The sequence below is a fragment of the Peromyscus eremicus genome, chromosome 10 (genome assembly GCF_949786415.1).
Source record: "Peromyscus eremicus chromosome 10, PerEre_H2_v1, whole genome shotgun sequence".
Lineage (NCBI taxonomy): Eukaryota > Metazoa > Chordata > Mammalia > Rodentia > Cricetidae > Peromyscus > Peromyscus eremicus.
This window is the reverse complement of record NC_081426.1, coordinates 27,481,380-27,495,216: the sequence shown is the minus strand read 5'-3', so window position 1 is coordinate 27,495,216 and position 13,837 is coordinate 27,481,380. Positions and strand designations below refer to the sequence as shown.

General features: G+C 50.7%; 1 protein-coding gene across 1 annotated transcript; it reads left to right on the top strand.

Annotated features, from left to right (window-relative positions):
* The first annotated feature begins 417 nt into the window (after positions 1 to 417).
* Positions 418 to 6,876, top strand: LOC131920648 (spondin-2). The gene is made up of 6 exons (XM_059275060.1): positions 418 to 684; positions 1,174 to 1,393; positions 1,801 to 2,024; positions 2,096 to 2,287; positions 2,887 to 3,061; positions 5,998 to 6,876. Exons 2-6 carry the CDS (start codon positions 1,177 to 1,179, stop codon positions 6,180 to 6,182), a joined length of 993 nt encoding a protein of 330 aa, XP_059131043.1. The 5' UTR covers positions 418 to 684; positions 1,174 to 1,176; the 3' UTR covers positions 6,183 to 6,876.
* The last annotated feature ends 6,961 nt before the right edge of the window (positions 6,877 to 13,837 follow it).

Sequence of the window (13,837 nt, the reverse complement as noted above, 5' to 3'; positions counted from 1 at the left end):
CATTCAGATTTCCTTCGGCTGGCAGTGTGGGCCTTTACTGCTGTGTAGCCCAGACCCTGATGAGAAAGAAGTGACTAGATGCCTCAAACCCAGAGCTCTAGAGCCTACTACAACTGAGCTGGTAGACCTGGGGCTCCTCAGCACCTCACCCCTAACACACACACACACACACACACACACACACACACACACACACACACACGTCAAGTGGAAAGTCTGGGCCACATTCTGGGAACATCTGTGGCAAAGTTCAGACGGGCGCCAGTGTGGTCTCTGGCCCCAGACCCCTATCCTTGAACACAGAGCTCCTTGCAACCACCACCCAGAAGAGGCTTGTTAGAGGAGGGAGGGGGGCGGAGAGAGAGGGGAAGACAAAGAAAGGGCAGGGCAGCAGCTAGCCAGAGGGGGCGGAGAGTGAGCTCAGCCGGGAGCAGGTCACTGCAGTCAGAACTCTGGGACGCTTGAGAACAGCCCTGCAGCACTCCAGCAGAAAAGCTTCTTGCTTCCTTGTCTCAGGTGCCCTCTGCCACTTTCTGGACCCCCGGCACTGAGGCGGAAGACAGGAGGAGCTGGGACCTCTCTGTCGGCCAGAGGCACTAACCTTGGGCACACGTAGGATCGTGGGGCTCTGGGACCAGTCCTATAGCGGCCAGCCCAGCAGCCTGCCCTGGCTGCTCCTACCAGGTGAGTGTGGTGTTCACATTGAAAGAGGGCCTGGTGCTCCTGGATCAGGAGTTTGTAACACTCCGGAGATTACCCCGGGGGCTGGCCATGACCTGAGCTTTGCTGATCTAGTCATGTGCACAGCTAGTACATGAAGTGTGGGGCAGTCAGGAGGTGTGCGGCTCTTGCACGCTGCACTCAGCAGAGAGAGCTGTAAATCTGCTGAGGTTCTTTCTGTGCCTTGGGCCGTGATTCTGGGGACTGTAAGTCTGCAAGTTACACGGAGGTTCTTGTAGACGGGCAGTGAAACTAACCACGTACCCCATGACCTGGTGCCCTTCTCTTCCCTGGATGGAATCTGGGAAACTCTCGAAGGAACATTTTGGGGACCCAGGAATGCGTTTGCAGGCTCTCACCAATCTGGGAGTTCATTCTTTTCTCTTCTGGGGCTGCATGGGCAGGGGCCTTCCTGGGACTAAAGGTGCCAACATTTCTCTCCCTCTACTGTAGGTGATGGAAAACGTGAGTTTTTCCCTGGACAGAGCTCTTTGGGCCTTCCTCCTGGCCATGCTGGGCTCCACCACAGGCCAGCCGCTGGGGGGAGAATCCATCTGTACCGCCCGGCCCCTGGCTAGATACAGCATCACTTTCACTGGCAAGTGGAGCCAGACGGCATTCCCCAAGCAGTATCCTCTGTTCCGGCCCCCTGCACAGTGGTCCTCCCTGCTGGGTAAGGACATCTTTCCTCCTCTGTCGCATCCGGGAGGCTACGGGGCAGTACCTGCAGGTTTCACAGCACACAGCACGGGTCATTCTCAACTAAGAAACTTCCAACACAAAAGGCATTGCTAAATACCCACTGTACTAATGGCTGGTGGAGGGCACAGTGGTCACAGGAAGGCTGGTGGGACACCAATCACCCAGCCAGGTGTGTCCTAACAACATAAGTATAAAGGATATTACTGTCTCTCTGTGTTAGGAGTGAGTGCGGCTCCTGGCCATTCAGCCAGGGAGCTGATATTTGGGGTGGGTGGGGGGACACAGTATGCACCGGGGACAGCCACATGAGATTGAAGCCCATAGCCTCCCCTGCTACCCATCCCAGCTGGCTACTCACGCAGTCAGGCCTTTGCACAGGGGCAGCTCACAGCTCTGACTACAGCATGTGGAGAAAGAATGAGTATGTCAGCAATGGGCTGAGGGACTTCGCTGAGCGCGGTGAAGCCTGGGCACTGATGAAAGAGATCGAAGCCGCGGGAGAGAAACTCCAGAGTGTACATACAGTATTCTCAGCTCCTGCTGTCCCCAGCGGGACCGGGCAGACTTCTGCAGAGCTGGAGGTGCACCCTAGACACTCGCTGGTAAGTCACGGCTAGCCGAGGAGAGGGCACGTCCTGAGGCTGCAGCTGCTGAGCCTTCTGGTCCCATCCAGGTGTCCTTCGTGGTGCGCATCGTCCCTAGCCCTGACTGGTTTGTGGGCATTGACAGTCTGGACCTGTGTGAGGGAGGCCGCTGGAAGGAGCAGGTGGTCCTCGATCTTTACCCTCATGATGCAGGGACAGACAGCGGCTTCACCTTCTCCTCCCCCAACTTTGCCACCATCCCACAGGACACCGTGACTGAGGTGAGTATTTCACAGCCCTTCCCCTACTGCATAGGCTGCACAGTCGCCCCCCACTGCAGGCAGGCAGCTCTGGACTCGGTGGGACAAAGAGGATGGCTGGCCTGGTTGTGAGGATTTGTGAGGACAGGGCAAGGACTCTGGCCTGCCCCAGGTGGACCTCTGGGCACCCCAGGCTTTGACCCCTCCTTAGAGAGTAATCCTGCTGATTAAGAGTGGAATGCTGTTCTGCCTGGGATCTGGAAGGACTGTAGAGAGAAGAGAAAGATATGGGGGCCTGGCAGGTTCTTCCTTTCCAGCGAGGAGGCATATGTAGTCCTGGTGTATAAGAGGCGCTCGAGAGACAAATGTCTCAGCTGACAAATGTCTGCAGCATTGCCTCTGGGAGACAGAAGGAGTGGCCGGTCTTCCTCAGTCTTGGGGAGAGGTCCTGTGGGCACCTCCAGCTACGCTGGGCTTGAGAGCCACTCAGATGAGACCCAAGTTGGGAGTCTTTGCTGGCACTGTCCTGCTTGATGCTGGGTACTGACTCAGGAGGCCAAACACACACTGGAAAGCAGGCTTCCCAGACCCCCCTGCCAGCTGCCTCTTCCATCATCCAGATAACATCCTCGTCGCCCAGTCACCCGGCAAACTCATTCTACTACCCGCGCCTGAAGTCCTTGCCTCCCATTGCCAAAGTGACCTTTGTGCGACTACGGCAGAGTCCCAGGGCCTTTGCCCCACCTTCCCTGGACCTGGCCAGCAGGGGCAATGAAATTGTCGACAGCCTCTCAGGTAATTTCCATGTTTCCCATCTTCTGCTAACCCCACCCAGGTAGACAGGCTGGAAAAGTGTCCTCTTTCATGGCACTATTCCATGTCACCGCTGGCTGAATCAGGGAGAGAAGCCACAGTGAGTGTGTGCCCTGGAACCTGTGGGGTATATGTCATCCAAGGTCATACTAGGTCCTAAAGCCCAGTATAAGGCACAACATGTGAGTTCCTTTTGTCCCAGGTTAGCCCTTGCCTTTAGCACAGTCTCTTGAGTCTACAGACTCTCCCAGGCCTCCAAAGTCACAGGAAACTTGAGCCTGAGCAATTTCAAAGGGGAATTCTTGTTGCTCTTTAGGAGGTGGTATTAATTTTTAAAGGTTTAGGATTTGGTGGATTCAAATACTGTGGATAAAACTTTGACAACATCTACCGTTGAAACACCCTGAACAACGGAAAAAGACCCCAGATATAGTTAGGAGGCACTATGCATCAGAAATGCACCCAGTGACCTGCATGTCACAGCTGATGGAGACGGAAGTGGAAATCCACTGAGTTAGGTTTCAGCTGTGCCTCCACTGGCCAAGACAGCAGAGGGTATTGGAGGAAGCAGGACACTCCCACGGGGGCTTGGGCCCTGCCTGGCTATGGCCAGTGCAGAGTTCCCAATTCACCAGGGCCAGTCTAGAGTTCTCATCTTTCCATGAACAATTTGAGAGTCTGCTTATAGGTACCTTGGGCATTCATCCCTCGGGAGTATCAGCTGGAGCGGAGAGAGCTGTGCCTTGAGGGTGAGAATCATAGTTCCCTCACTGCACAGCAGCCTCCAGCCAGTCAGCTGCCCAGCAGCCCCTTGCATGAGGGCGCAGAGAACGACGAGGCCATTGGAGGCTGTGCTTCCCCAGTCCTCTCATCTGTTGGCAGGCCCCAGGATGGGCAAGAACCCCCTCAGAAAGCCATAACTTATTTTCTTAAGGAGCTGGAATCAGCCAAGACCCGCCAGGCTTCAGAGCCGTTCCTACCTTTGGCAGGAACTGAAGGAGGCTCAACAGCCAACTCGTTTTCTGGCCACTTAGGACAGTCTCTGCCCCGATGCATTGGCCAGGCCAAGGTCTGGCAGGAGGGTGAGCTTGTTGATGGGCTGTGTAGCACAGGCACTTGAGGTGTGTATCTCCCACCCCCAATCTTGATGGACAGTCCTGTGAACACTGGACAGTGGCATCACCTGGGCGGACATGGTACAGTCTTGTAGGAAGAGCCAGTTGCAGGCAGGCCACTGGAGAGGTCCTTTCGCCTCACCGTTGGGGCACTTAGCCACCTAATCAGGTGTGGGACGGTAGCATGCTGGGAGTTCAGGGGACACTGCAAAAGAAGGACAGGCAAGGACAGCGGGTGGAGGGTGACATGGAGAGGAAAGGGTGGGAGTGGATGCAGCCCTCTGCTCTGGCTGGGGACCACATCTCTGGTGACGGGGAACTTTAGGGAATTCTACCCATAGTTACCACTGGATGGCACAGGAGCCAGCTGAGCACTTCCCAAACCCCGTGTATCTGAGCAGCACATGGTACATTGTCCCAAGGTGTTCCCTGCCCCGAAAAGCCATTGCCTGTAGCTGGGGCTTCTCACATCTGCCCACCTGACATGTTCTACCTAATTCCCTCATGTCTTCAAGACTGCCAGTCTGTCGGTGGAGTAGGGGCGGAATACCTGGCATGGCCCACATTAGTTTCTCTTGCTTCTTTTGGCTTCCCAGAAGCAGACGCCAGACCTTGCCTGGGGTGAGTGTGTCCAGGAAGCTCCCACCAGGCACTAGCCTGCACCTGCTTCACTTTTGATGAATCCTCACAGGGATCTAGGCTCTCTCTGCAGACCAGGGCTGCTGCAAGCCTTCAGTCAAGCTGAGCCTCAGCTGCTACTTCACTGTCAGGAAGACTCAGGCTTCCAGCCCCATCTGGAAGATGAGGGCTCAGGTACCTCATCCAGGCTGGCAGCCTAAGAGTGAGCGCTCCCTCTCAGGCAAGGTTCTGGGAGGAAATTGGGTCTGCTCGACTTTCCAAAGGGTCTTTGTAGGCCCTGTTGCGCCCTTTCTTCTGTGGAGAGGGCTGTTTCAGGGACTGCATCTACTAGAATATTCCAGACGCTATATCTGACATCCCCAACCTCCTTATGTTCCTTTCTGAATTCTTCCAGCATCTGACTTGTTTCTGGGAGTCCCACACACTGATTGCAGCAGCACAAGGACTCATAAAAAATGAGGTCCTGCCCTGGGAGCTGCCAGCCTGGCGGCTGCTGCCAGCACCACACTGTCCTCTTGTGACTCCAGTGGTGGTGGCTGGGCTCCTGGGCTCCTGTCGGTGATTGTCCTCTGGGGGCTGGCTGGCTAGTTTAGCATGTGCTGGATATAGGGACATTTGCATTTTGCTCAAGGAAATGGAAATTACCAGGTTATTTCGCCATAACTCCAAATGGATTACTTTTAAATTCGTGACTATGGTAGAAGCAGAGGAGACATAATAAAAAGGAACACTGTTGAATTTGTTTGAACCTTCTGGAGGGGGTGGGGAGGTAAGGATTTTCTGGCATTCGTAGGACTTCAGAAATGTCAGTTATGAAGGTCACTGCGGCTGGAGAGCCACCTCCCCTCAGAGAGGTCCTCACTGTTATATGCCTCTTCCATGGCTGGGGGGATCCTAGGACTCAGGCCGCCGCAGTTACCCAAGGTTTCCTGAAGGTCATGTCTAGGAAGGAACAACTCCAGCCAGTCATTTGGCTCTTGTTTGAGTCTGTATCAGTGATACCCATCATGCATCTTGCTCTATGCTCCTGAGAAAAGCCTTTCTTTCATACTTTGGAGCAGAGTTGTCTCCTGGGCTGGGTGCACATGTGGGGATGATCACTTCTGCTTTTTCCAAGTGTCTCCTTACAGAGTACTCACTGGATCTCCCCTGTGCTTTGTCCAGTTCCAGAGACACCGCTGGACTGCGAGGTTTCCCTGTGGTCATCCTGGGGACTGTGTGGAGGTCCGTGTGGAAAGTTGGGAGCCAAGAGCAGAACTCGTTATGTCCGTGTTCAGCCTGCTAACAATGGGACCCCCTGCCCCGAGCTTGAAGAAGAGGCTGAGTGTGCCCCCGATAACTGTGTCTAAACCCAGATTCCAGTAGCCATCCCTTAGGGTCCCCTCAAGCCTTGGACTCAGATCTGGGCCACAAAGCATTCCTGGGAGGCACAGGCAGACAGGGATAGGAACTTGGGCAGTTTTGCACCATTTCCCACCATGGCTGGGCTGATGAATGCTCTGGACACAGAGATCCTCAGCGGCAGGTAAGAGACAGGCTGCTTCTCCCACCGCGTGATCCCTGAGGCTTATGGTCTGCTCTACACAATGTCCCGTGTAACTTATTACTGTGGTGGGATGCTGCCTTTGATGCAGAGAGCAAGCACGCCAGGAACAGGTAGAGGATGCTGTAAGCCTGTGAGCCCCACAACCACACCGTTGTCAGATACCTCAGATCTGCTGCCAATGCACCTGCTCCTGGAGGCCAACGATGCAGCTTCACGTTGCTCTTGGCTTCAAACAGGGGTGACCACAGGAGAAATAGATGAAGAGGGACAGTTTTGGAAACTTGGCCCTCTGGTGTCACTGATACCTTTGCATTTGAATAAAGGCTGTGTTCCTGAAAAATGCCAGAGCGGGGTGCTCCTACCTTTCCTGGACACCCCGCAGCAGAGGTGCTCATGGGTATGTACAAATAGAGGTCACACATTCACAAGAACCTGCGGTGATGTCATGGCTGCAGAGCGGGTGCTGAGCTGGAGATGAGGAGGCAGGCTCACGGAACCTGTGCTGAGGACTCAACCGTCAGACAAAGCACCAGGAAAACAGTGCTAACTCATTCCAGACTCTACCACACAAAGATGGCGTGACATAGCGGGATGTTCAGAGCAGCACCTGGAGATCTGTCACAGCTACAGGGGCCCTTGCTCTGTTCCTTCCTTCAGAGAAACAACTCGGCTGGCCATGAACAGGCACTTCTTTGGAACCCGAGCTCAGGCACGCTACCCTCATACATGCCCCTGTGTCTGCTTTCTGTCGTTGTGACAAAGCATCCCAGACAACCAATTTATAGAGGGGGGACTGTTCAGTTTCAGTTTGGAGCATTTCAGTGCATGGTCTTGCAGATCTACTGCTTAGGACCCCAGATGGGGTAGCGCATCATGGCAAGGTGGGCACAGCAGAGTGAAGCCACTGGCCTTGTTACTGGCATGAAAGAGGAAAGGAGTGATAATAAGGTCTTATCACCTCCTTCAAGGATGCTTCCCAATGACTTAGGGACTCCCAAGAGGCCATGTTTCTCAAAGATCCCGCCGTCTCATATGCCACTCTAGGGAACCAGCCTCAACACATGAGCTTTGTAGACATCCCAGACGCAACTGAAATGGCCTTGAGGGCTCACGTTGACCTGCCAGGGCCTTTCCTATGTGTCAGGACTGCCTCCCCCGCCCCCCACTGAATTCTGAAGTCACTCTAACATCTGACGCCAGGCTAGGGGCCCTCCGGGGATAGCCTCCTAGCCCTGTTCCACCAGCTTGGATATGAAGACCATGTCCTTCTTTCTTCAAGAGGACCCTGGTGGACTACCCTTCTGACTGGTGGAGGGCTTTACCCCTGAGGTTTCCAGAGTCAGTGCCAGGCCCACTTCATACCACTAGGTATCCTATTCTCATGGAAAGTTCTTGAACATGAACCAAGATCACAGGGTCACAAGTCTGGGGAGTGTCATGGAGATCTGAGAAACCTTCATTAAAAGTTTTCCTTAAGCCGGGCGGTGGCGCACGCCTTTAATCCCAGCACTCGGGAGGCAGAGCCAGGCGGATCTATGTGAGTTCGAGGCCAGCCTGGGCTACCAAGTGAGTTCCAGGAAAGGCGCAAAGCTACACAGAGAAACCCTGTCTCGAAAAACCAAAAAAAAAAAAAAAAAAAAAAAAGTTTTCCTTAAGCATTTAAGAGGCTGAGACAGGAGGACTGCCATGAGTTTGAGGGTAGCCTGGGCTACATAGTGGATTAGAGTGAGATCTTGTCTCAAATTAAAACAAAAAGAACAAAGAAAGAAAGGAAGGAAGGGAGGGAGGGAGGGAGGGAAGGAAGGAGGAAGGGAAGGAGGGAGGAAGAAAGAAAGAAAGAAAGAAAGAAAGAAAGAAAGAAAGAAAGAAAGAGAAAGAGAGAGAGAGAGAAAAGGAGGAAGGAAGGAAGACAGACAAAGGTTTTCTCTAAAGTTCCTTAGAGGGTAACACCAGAGGAATTTTGGAGCAAGGAACATAAGGCAGCCTGGAGGCTGTACTGGATATGTCCCCAGGAACATGTGGTCACCAGCCAAGACACACACAGAACACCAGCCTTAGGCCCTGGCATTGACAACCCGTAAGAACAGACCCAGGAGACACCAGGGTTGGAGTGATCAGTCCCAGGATATCAGTAGGGTGTATCACACCAGGAGCCCAGAGCCCAAAAGAAGACCAGGGAGGTGTCAGTAGGGCATATTTAAACCCCAGCAGATGGACTCGATGATGGTGACAGTTACAAGACCAGACTCGCACAATCATGAGCTGCTATGGAGTCTCCAAAATCCATGAGAACACTTGAGTCTGCTGGAGCCCCTGCTAGATGCCCGCCACATCTGTCTCCTTTCCCTTCAGGAACCTGTCACTGGATGGGGCCCCAGGAGAGTTCTGAACAGAGGTCAGTGAGAGGTGGGAAGGCAGGAGTGGGAAGAGAGATGCCCTCAGATTCACCCAGGAAGGTCAATGAGACTTCTGCGGAAGTGATTCAAGAGACACCTACTGACCTGTCTATTGACAAGGTAACATAAATACAGATCAGTATTTGGCTTGCCTTCTAGAGGTATCTGAGTAATTGACCCCATTCCAGTCAGCCCATGGAAGGGAAGAGCTGAACGAGGAGGGAAGCCACACTGATGGTCCTGTAGAGGGTCTGTGACCCTGTCATGCCCTGAACAGTGCAGGGTAGTTGAAGGCACGTGGGTCAAATAACGTGACCTGGCACCTGTGCTGATGTCTGCTCAGTCCACTGGCCATATGACATTGGGTGTTTAGCGGCTGCAGATGGCTGCACACAAGATAAAGGAATCGTGCATGACGGCCCCGCTGTGCTCTGTAAGAGCAGGTGATACACAGGCCGGGCGGGCGGGCTGCGGTACTGCAAGGAGGGATGTGGAGATGGTGGGAGGGGTGGACACTGGAGACATGAGAAGAAGGAGTGTGGGATGGTGTGGTGGTATTGTGTTCCCTAAAATATTGTACACCCTAATAAACTTATCTGGGGTCAGAGAACAGAACAGCCATTAGACACAGAGGCTAGAAAATGGTGGCACTCACACCTTTAATCCTAGCATTCCAGAGGCAGAAATCCATCTGGATCTCTGTGAGTTCAAGGCCACATTGGAAACAGCCAGGCATGGTGACTCACGCCTTTAATCCCAGAAAGTGAGCCTTTAATCCCAGGGAGTGAGGGCAGAAAGCAGAAAGGTATATAAGGCCTGAAAACCAGGAATTAGGCTGGTTAAGCTTTTAGGCTTTGGAGCAGCACAGTTCAGCTGAGATCCATTTGGATGAGGACTCAGAAGCTTCCAGTCTGAGGAAACAGGATCAGCTGAGAAGTTGGCCAGGTGAGGTGGCTGTGGCTTGTTCTGTTTCTCTGATCATTCAGCGTTCACCCCAATACCTGGCTCAGATGTGATTTTATTAATAAGAACTTTTAAGATTCATTTATAGGATGGCATCACCGAAATGCCGCCCTGGGCTCCCAGCATCCTCCACCCACATGGGACAGCCAGTTTTTTCTATCTGATGGACACCCTCTGAGATACTACCCTTTCCAGAGTTTTCTCTATACTTCCCAAAGTAAGAAAGCCATGGAACTGAAGCAGGGATGGTGTCTTAGTTCAGGTTTCTGTTGCTGTGACAAAACACCATGACCTAAAGCAACTTGGGGAAGAAAGGGTTTGTTTTAGCTTACAATTCTCAGTCACATTTCATCACCGAGTCAAGTCAGTGAAGGAACTTGAGCAAGGAAGGAACCTGATACAGGAACTGAAGCAGAAGTCATAGAGGGGTGCTGCTTACTGGCTTGCTCCCCATGGCTTGCTCAGCCTGCTTTCTTCCGTAACCCAGGACCACCTGCCCAGAGGTGGCACCACCCACAGTGGCCCTCCTGCGTCAATTATCAATGGAGAAAATGCTCCACAGTCTTGCCTACAGACGATCCGATGGAGGCATTTTTCTCAACTGATGTTCCTCTTCTCAAATAACTCCAGCTTGTGTCAAATTGAGAAAAAAAAAAAGAAGCAAAAATAAATGAACAAATAAAAGGCCAGGATATTGTGATTGTGTGTGTGTGTGTGTGTGTGTGTGTGTGTGCGCGCCCTAACACAGGTGTGGAAGTTGGTTCTCTGCTTCCACCTTCAAATGGGTTCCAGAGATTTAACTCAAACATGCACGGCAAGTGCCTTTACTCTCTGAGCCACTGTACAGACAAAATGTCCAACCCCTAAATAAGGAAAACAACTGAGATAACCGAGCCATGCTTAAATGACTAAAGACTTAGTTCAGTGGTAGAATATTTTCCCAACATGTGCAAGGTCATGGGTTCCATTCCTAGCACCAACAAGAAACCCACAATAAATAAGGCATACTTGAGATGAAAAATACCACTTGAATAACTTTACCCCCCCCACACACACACAGTTTCTAAGGGAATTAGTAAAGATTTAAAGAGAATGACAAAGGAATATTAGCAGTTAGGCATCTGGCACGGCTCTCTAGAAACTATTATAGGTCTACTGAAGAATAAAATAAATAAGTATATGAATACCTGTGATGGCTAATCTTGATTGTCAACTTGACTACACGTGGAATTAGCTAAAACCCAAGCAGCTGGACACACTTGTGAGGATTTTTCCTTGATTGGATTGTTTGAGGTGAGACGACCCACCCTAAATCCAGATCTTTCAAGGTGGGAAGAACCACCAGCAATCTGGGCCAAATCTTCCGGTGTCAGCCAATAAGGTTGTGGAAGGAGGAAGCTTTCGCTGTTGGCCTGCTTGCCCTCACTCTCACTGGCAAGTTCGTCTATCTTGCTGCTGAGGCATCCTTAGCTTGTATTAGAACCTACGTCTTCGGGACTCTAACACAGACCAAAGACCAGCTGAGACCTCCAGCCTCATGGACTGAACAACTACCGGACTCTTGGGCTTTCCCTCAGGAGACAGCCATTGGACTAGCCAGACCACAATCTATAACCCACTCTAATAAATCCCTTTTTAATAGATTCATTCTATCAGTTCTGTTCCTCTGGAGAACCCTGAGTAATATAACACCATTAAGAATGTCTTTTAAGATAAAAGACATAAATATCTAATGAAAGAAATTAAGGAAAACTATTCTTAGATTTTAATGTATTTCACAAGAGTGTGAAATGAACTCATTATTCTTATTTCTAGGTGATTTTAGAAAACTGTTTTCTGGTTTTGTCCTCTGAAGAAGTTTATAGCAATGACACTCGAGGAAGCAAACACCTTCATGGATACTTCCTTCAAATTTGATTTACTACTAGTAATAAGTGTGTGTGGATGGGGAGGCGCACACACGACATGGTGACATGTGTGGAGGTCAGGTGACAATTTCTGGAAGCTGATTTTCTTCTGTGAAACCTGGGGATTGAACTCAAATCCTGTGTCCTGAGTGTTGAGCACTTCCACCAGCTGAACCATCCCCCTGGCTCCACTGACATTTTTATATTAAAGAATTGATGTTATTATATCACAAGGACAGGAGCCAGAGAGAAGGAGCTGCTACTGGTCAAGAGAGGCAATGTGACTTTCAGAAACAGTAATGCTGGGGACAATAGGAAAGAGGGCTGCCCAGAGATGCCTGGCACACTTCCTTCTAAAAGTCATACAAACAAAATCAAGAGTTGTTTCTCTAGGGCACCTACAGCAGAGTTCAGGTGCAGCAGGCTGGTAGACACATGAGAGAGAACAAACCGAGCCCACGGCATCTAAGGACTCATTTACTGGGCTCAAGCTGAGCCAAGAATGACAGATAGCCAAGGAAAAGCAAACAGGAGGCCCCCAAGGTTCTCATTCATGACCTAGATCTCCAGGGATTCAGGCCATGAGTCCAGTTGGGGAGTTAGGTAATCACATTACTGCTCGAAAGAATGAGGCTTTCCACTTCATGGAGCCATTTTGCAACCTCCTCACCCGCCAGCTCCCTGGTTTCCTTGGAAGCAGCTGAATAGCCCTGTCCATCTATTCCAGGTTCTAGGAAGCAGCCAGAAGCCTGTCTTGGAAGCAACTAGGTGACCCCCCACTCAGGTGCTCTTGACCCAGGCAAGAAGCTCAACAACCAGGCTTGAGCAGCTCGGTCTGCCGAGACTCCCAGGAAGCCCCGCGGTATTCGCTCATCACTGTGACAAACAACGCCAGGAGGAGAGGTCTGTTTACGTTCAGTTTAGAGAGTATGGTACAGTGTGGCAGGGAAAGTAGCGTGGCTAGCACAACTTGGTCTGCAGCACCAGCTGCTGTGGCACAGCTGGATCACAATCTCAGCAAATGAGGAGGTAGAGAACAGACCAGAAGCGGGGTGGACTATAACTGGTCAAGCTTCACCTCTAGGAGCTTGTGCTTGTCAGCCAGGCCCGATGTCTAACCTCCCAGAACAGCACCAGCAGCATCTAGGAGCAAATGTTCATTCAGAGAGGGTTCACAGTCAACCCAAAAGACCCAGTCACCTTCCCCAGCCCCAGAACGTGTATTTCTAGTGCTGGAGTCCCTCTTCATACAAAGCAAACATCATTCTATCTAAAAGGAGAGACAGACGCTATTACAATAACAGTTGGGAACTCCACAGCTCACTTGCATTGATGGACAGATCATATGGACAAAAAAAATCAACAAAGAAACCTCTGAGTATAACAATACTATAGACAAAGTGGGCCGTACAGATATTGACAGGGCATTTCATCTGTGATGGCTATTCTTGGTTGTCAGCTTGACTACATCTGGAATTAACTAAAATACAAAAAATACAAAAATGGAGGGCACACCTGTAAGGGATTTTTTTTTCTTAATTTGAAGTAGGTATATCTACTTCTAATCCAGACCTTTGAGATAGGAAGACACATGCCTTTGGCAGGAAGACTCACCTTTAATCTAGGCCACACCTTCTGCTGGAAGTCTGTATATATATGGACACAGAGGAAAGAAGCTTTTGCTCTTTGCCTGCTCACCCCAGTCTTGCTAGCAAGGCCATTCCTTCACTACCATTAGAGCCTACCTCTTCGGGATTCCAGCATATACAAAAGACCAGCTGAGACATCCAGCCTTATGGACTTAGCAACTACTGGATTCTCGGACTTTCCATTCACAGTCACCATTGTTGGATTAGCTGACCACAGCCTGTAAGTCATTCTACTAAATTCCATGTATATACATGTGTGTATAGATATACATATATACACACACACATATATATTCACTCTGTAAGTTCTGTTACTCTAGAGAATGCATTAGCACCTGGAACATTCTCCATGATGAGCAACAGGTATGTTAGATATGTCAGGCAACAAAACAAGTCTTGGCAAATTCAGAAAAATTAAAATCATAGCTCGTAACTTTTCAGACCCCAGTGAAACAAAACTAGAACTCAGTAAGAGTAATTTTAGAAATGAACAATTACATGGAAGGTAAACAACACTTTCACAAACAACTGACGGATTGATGA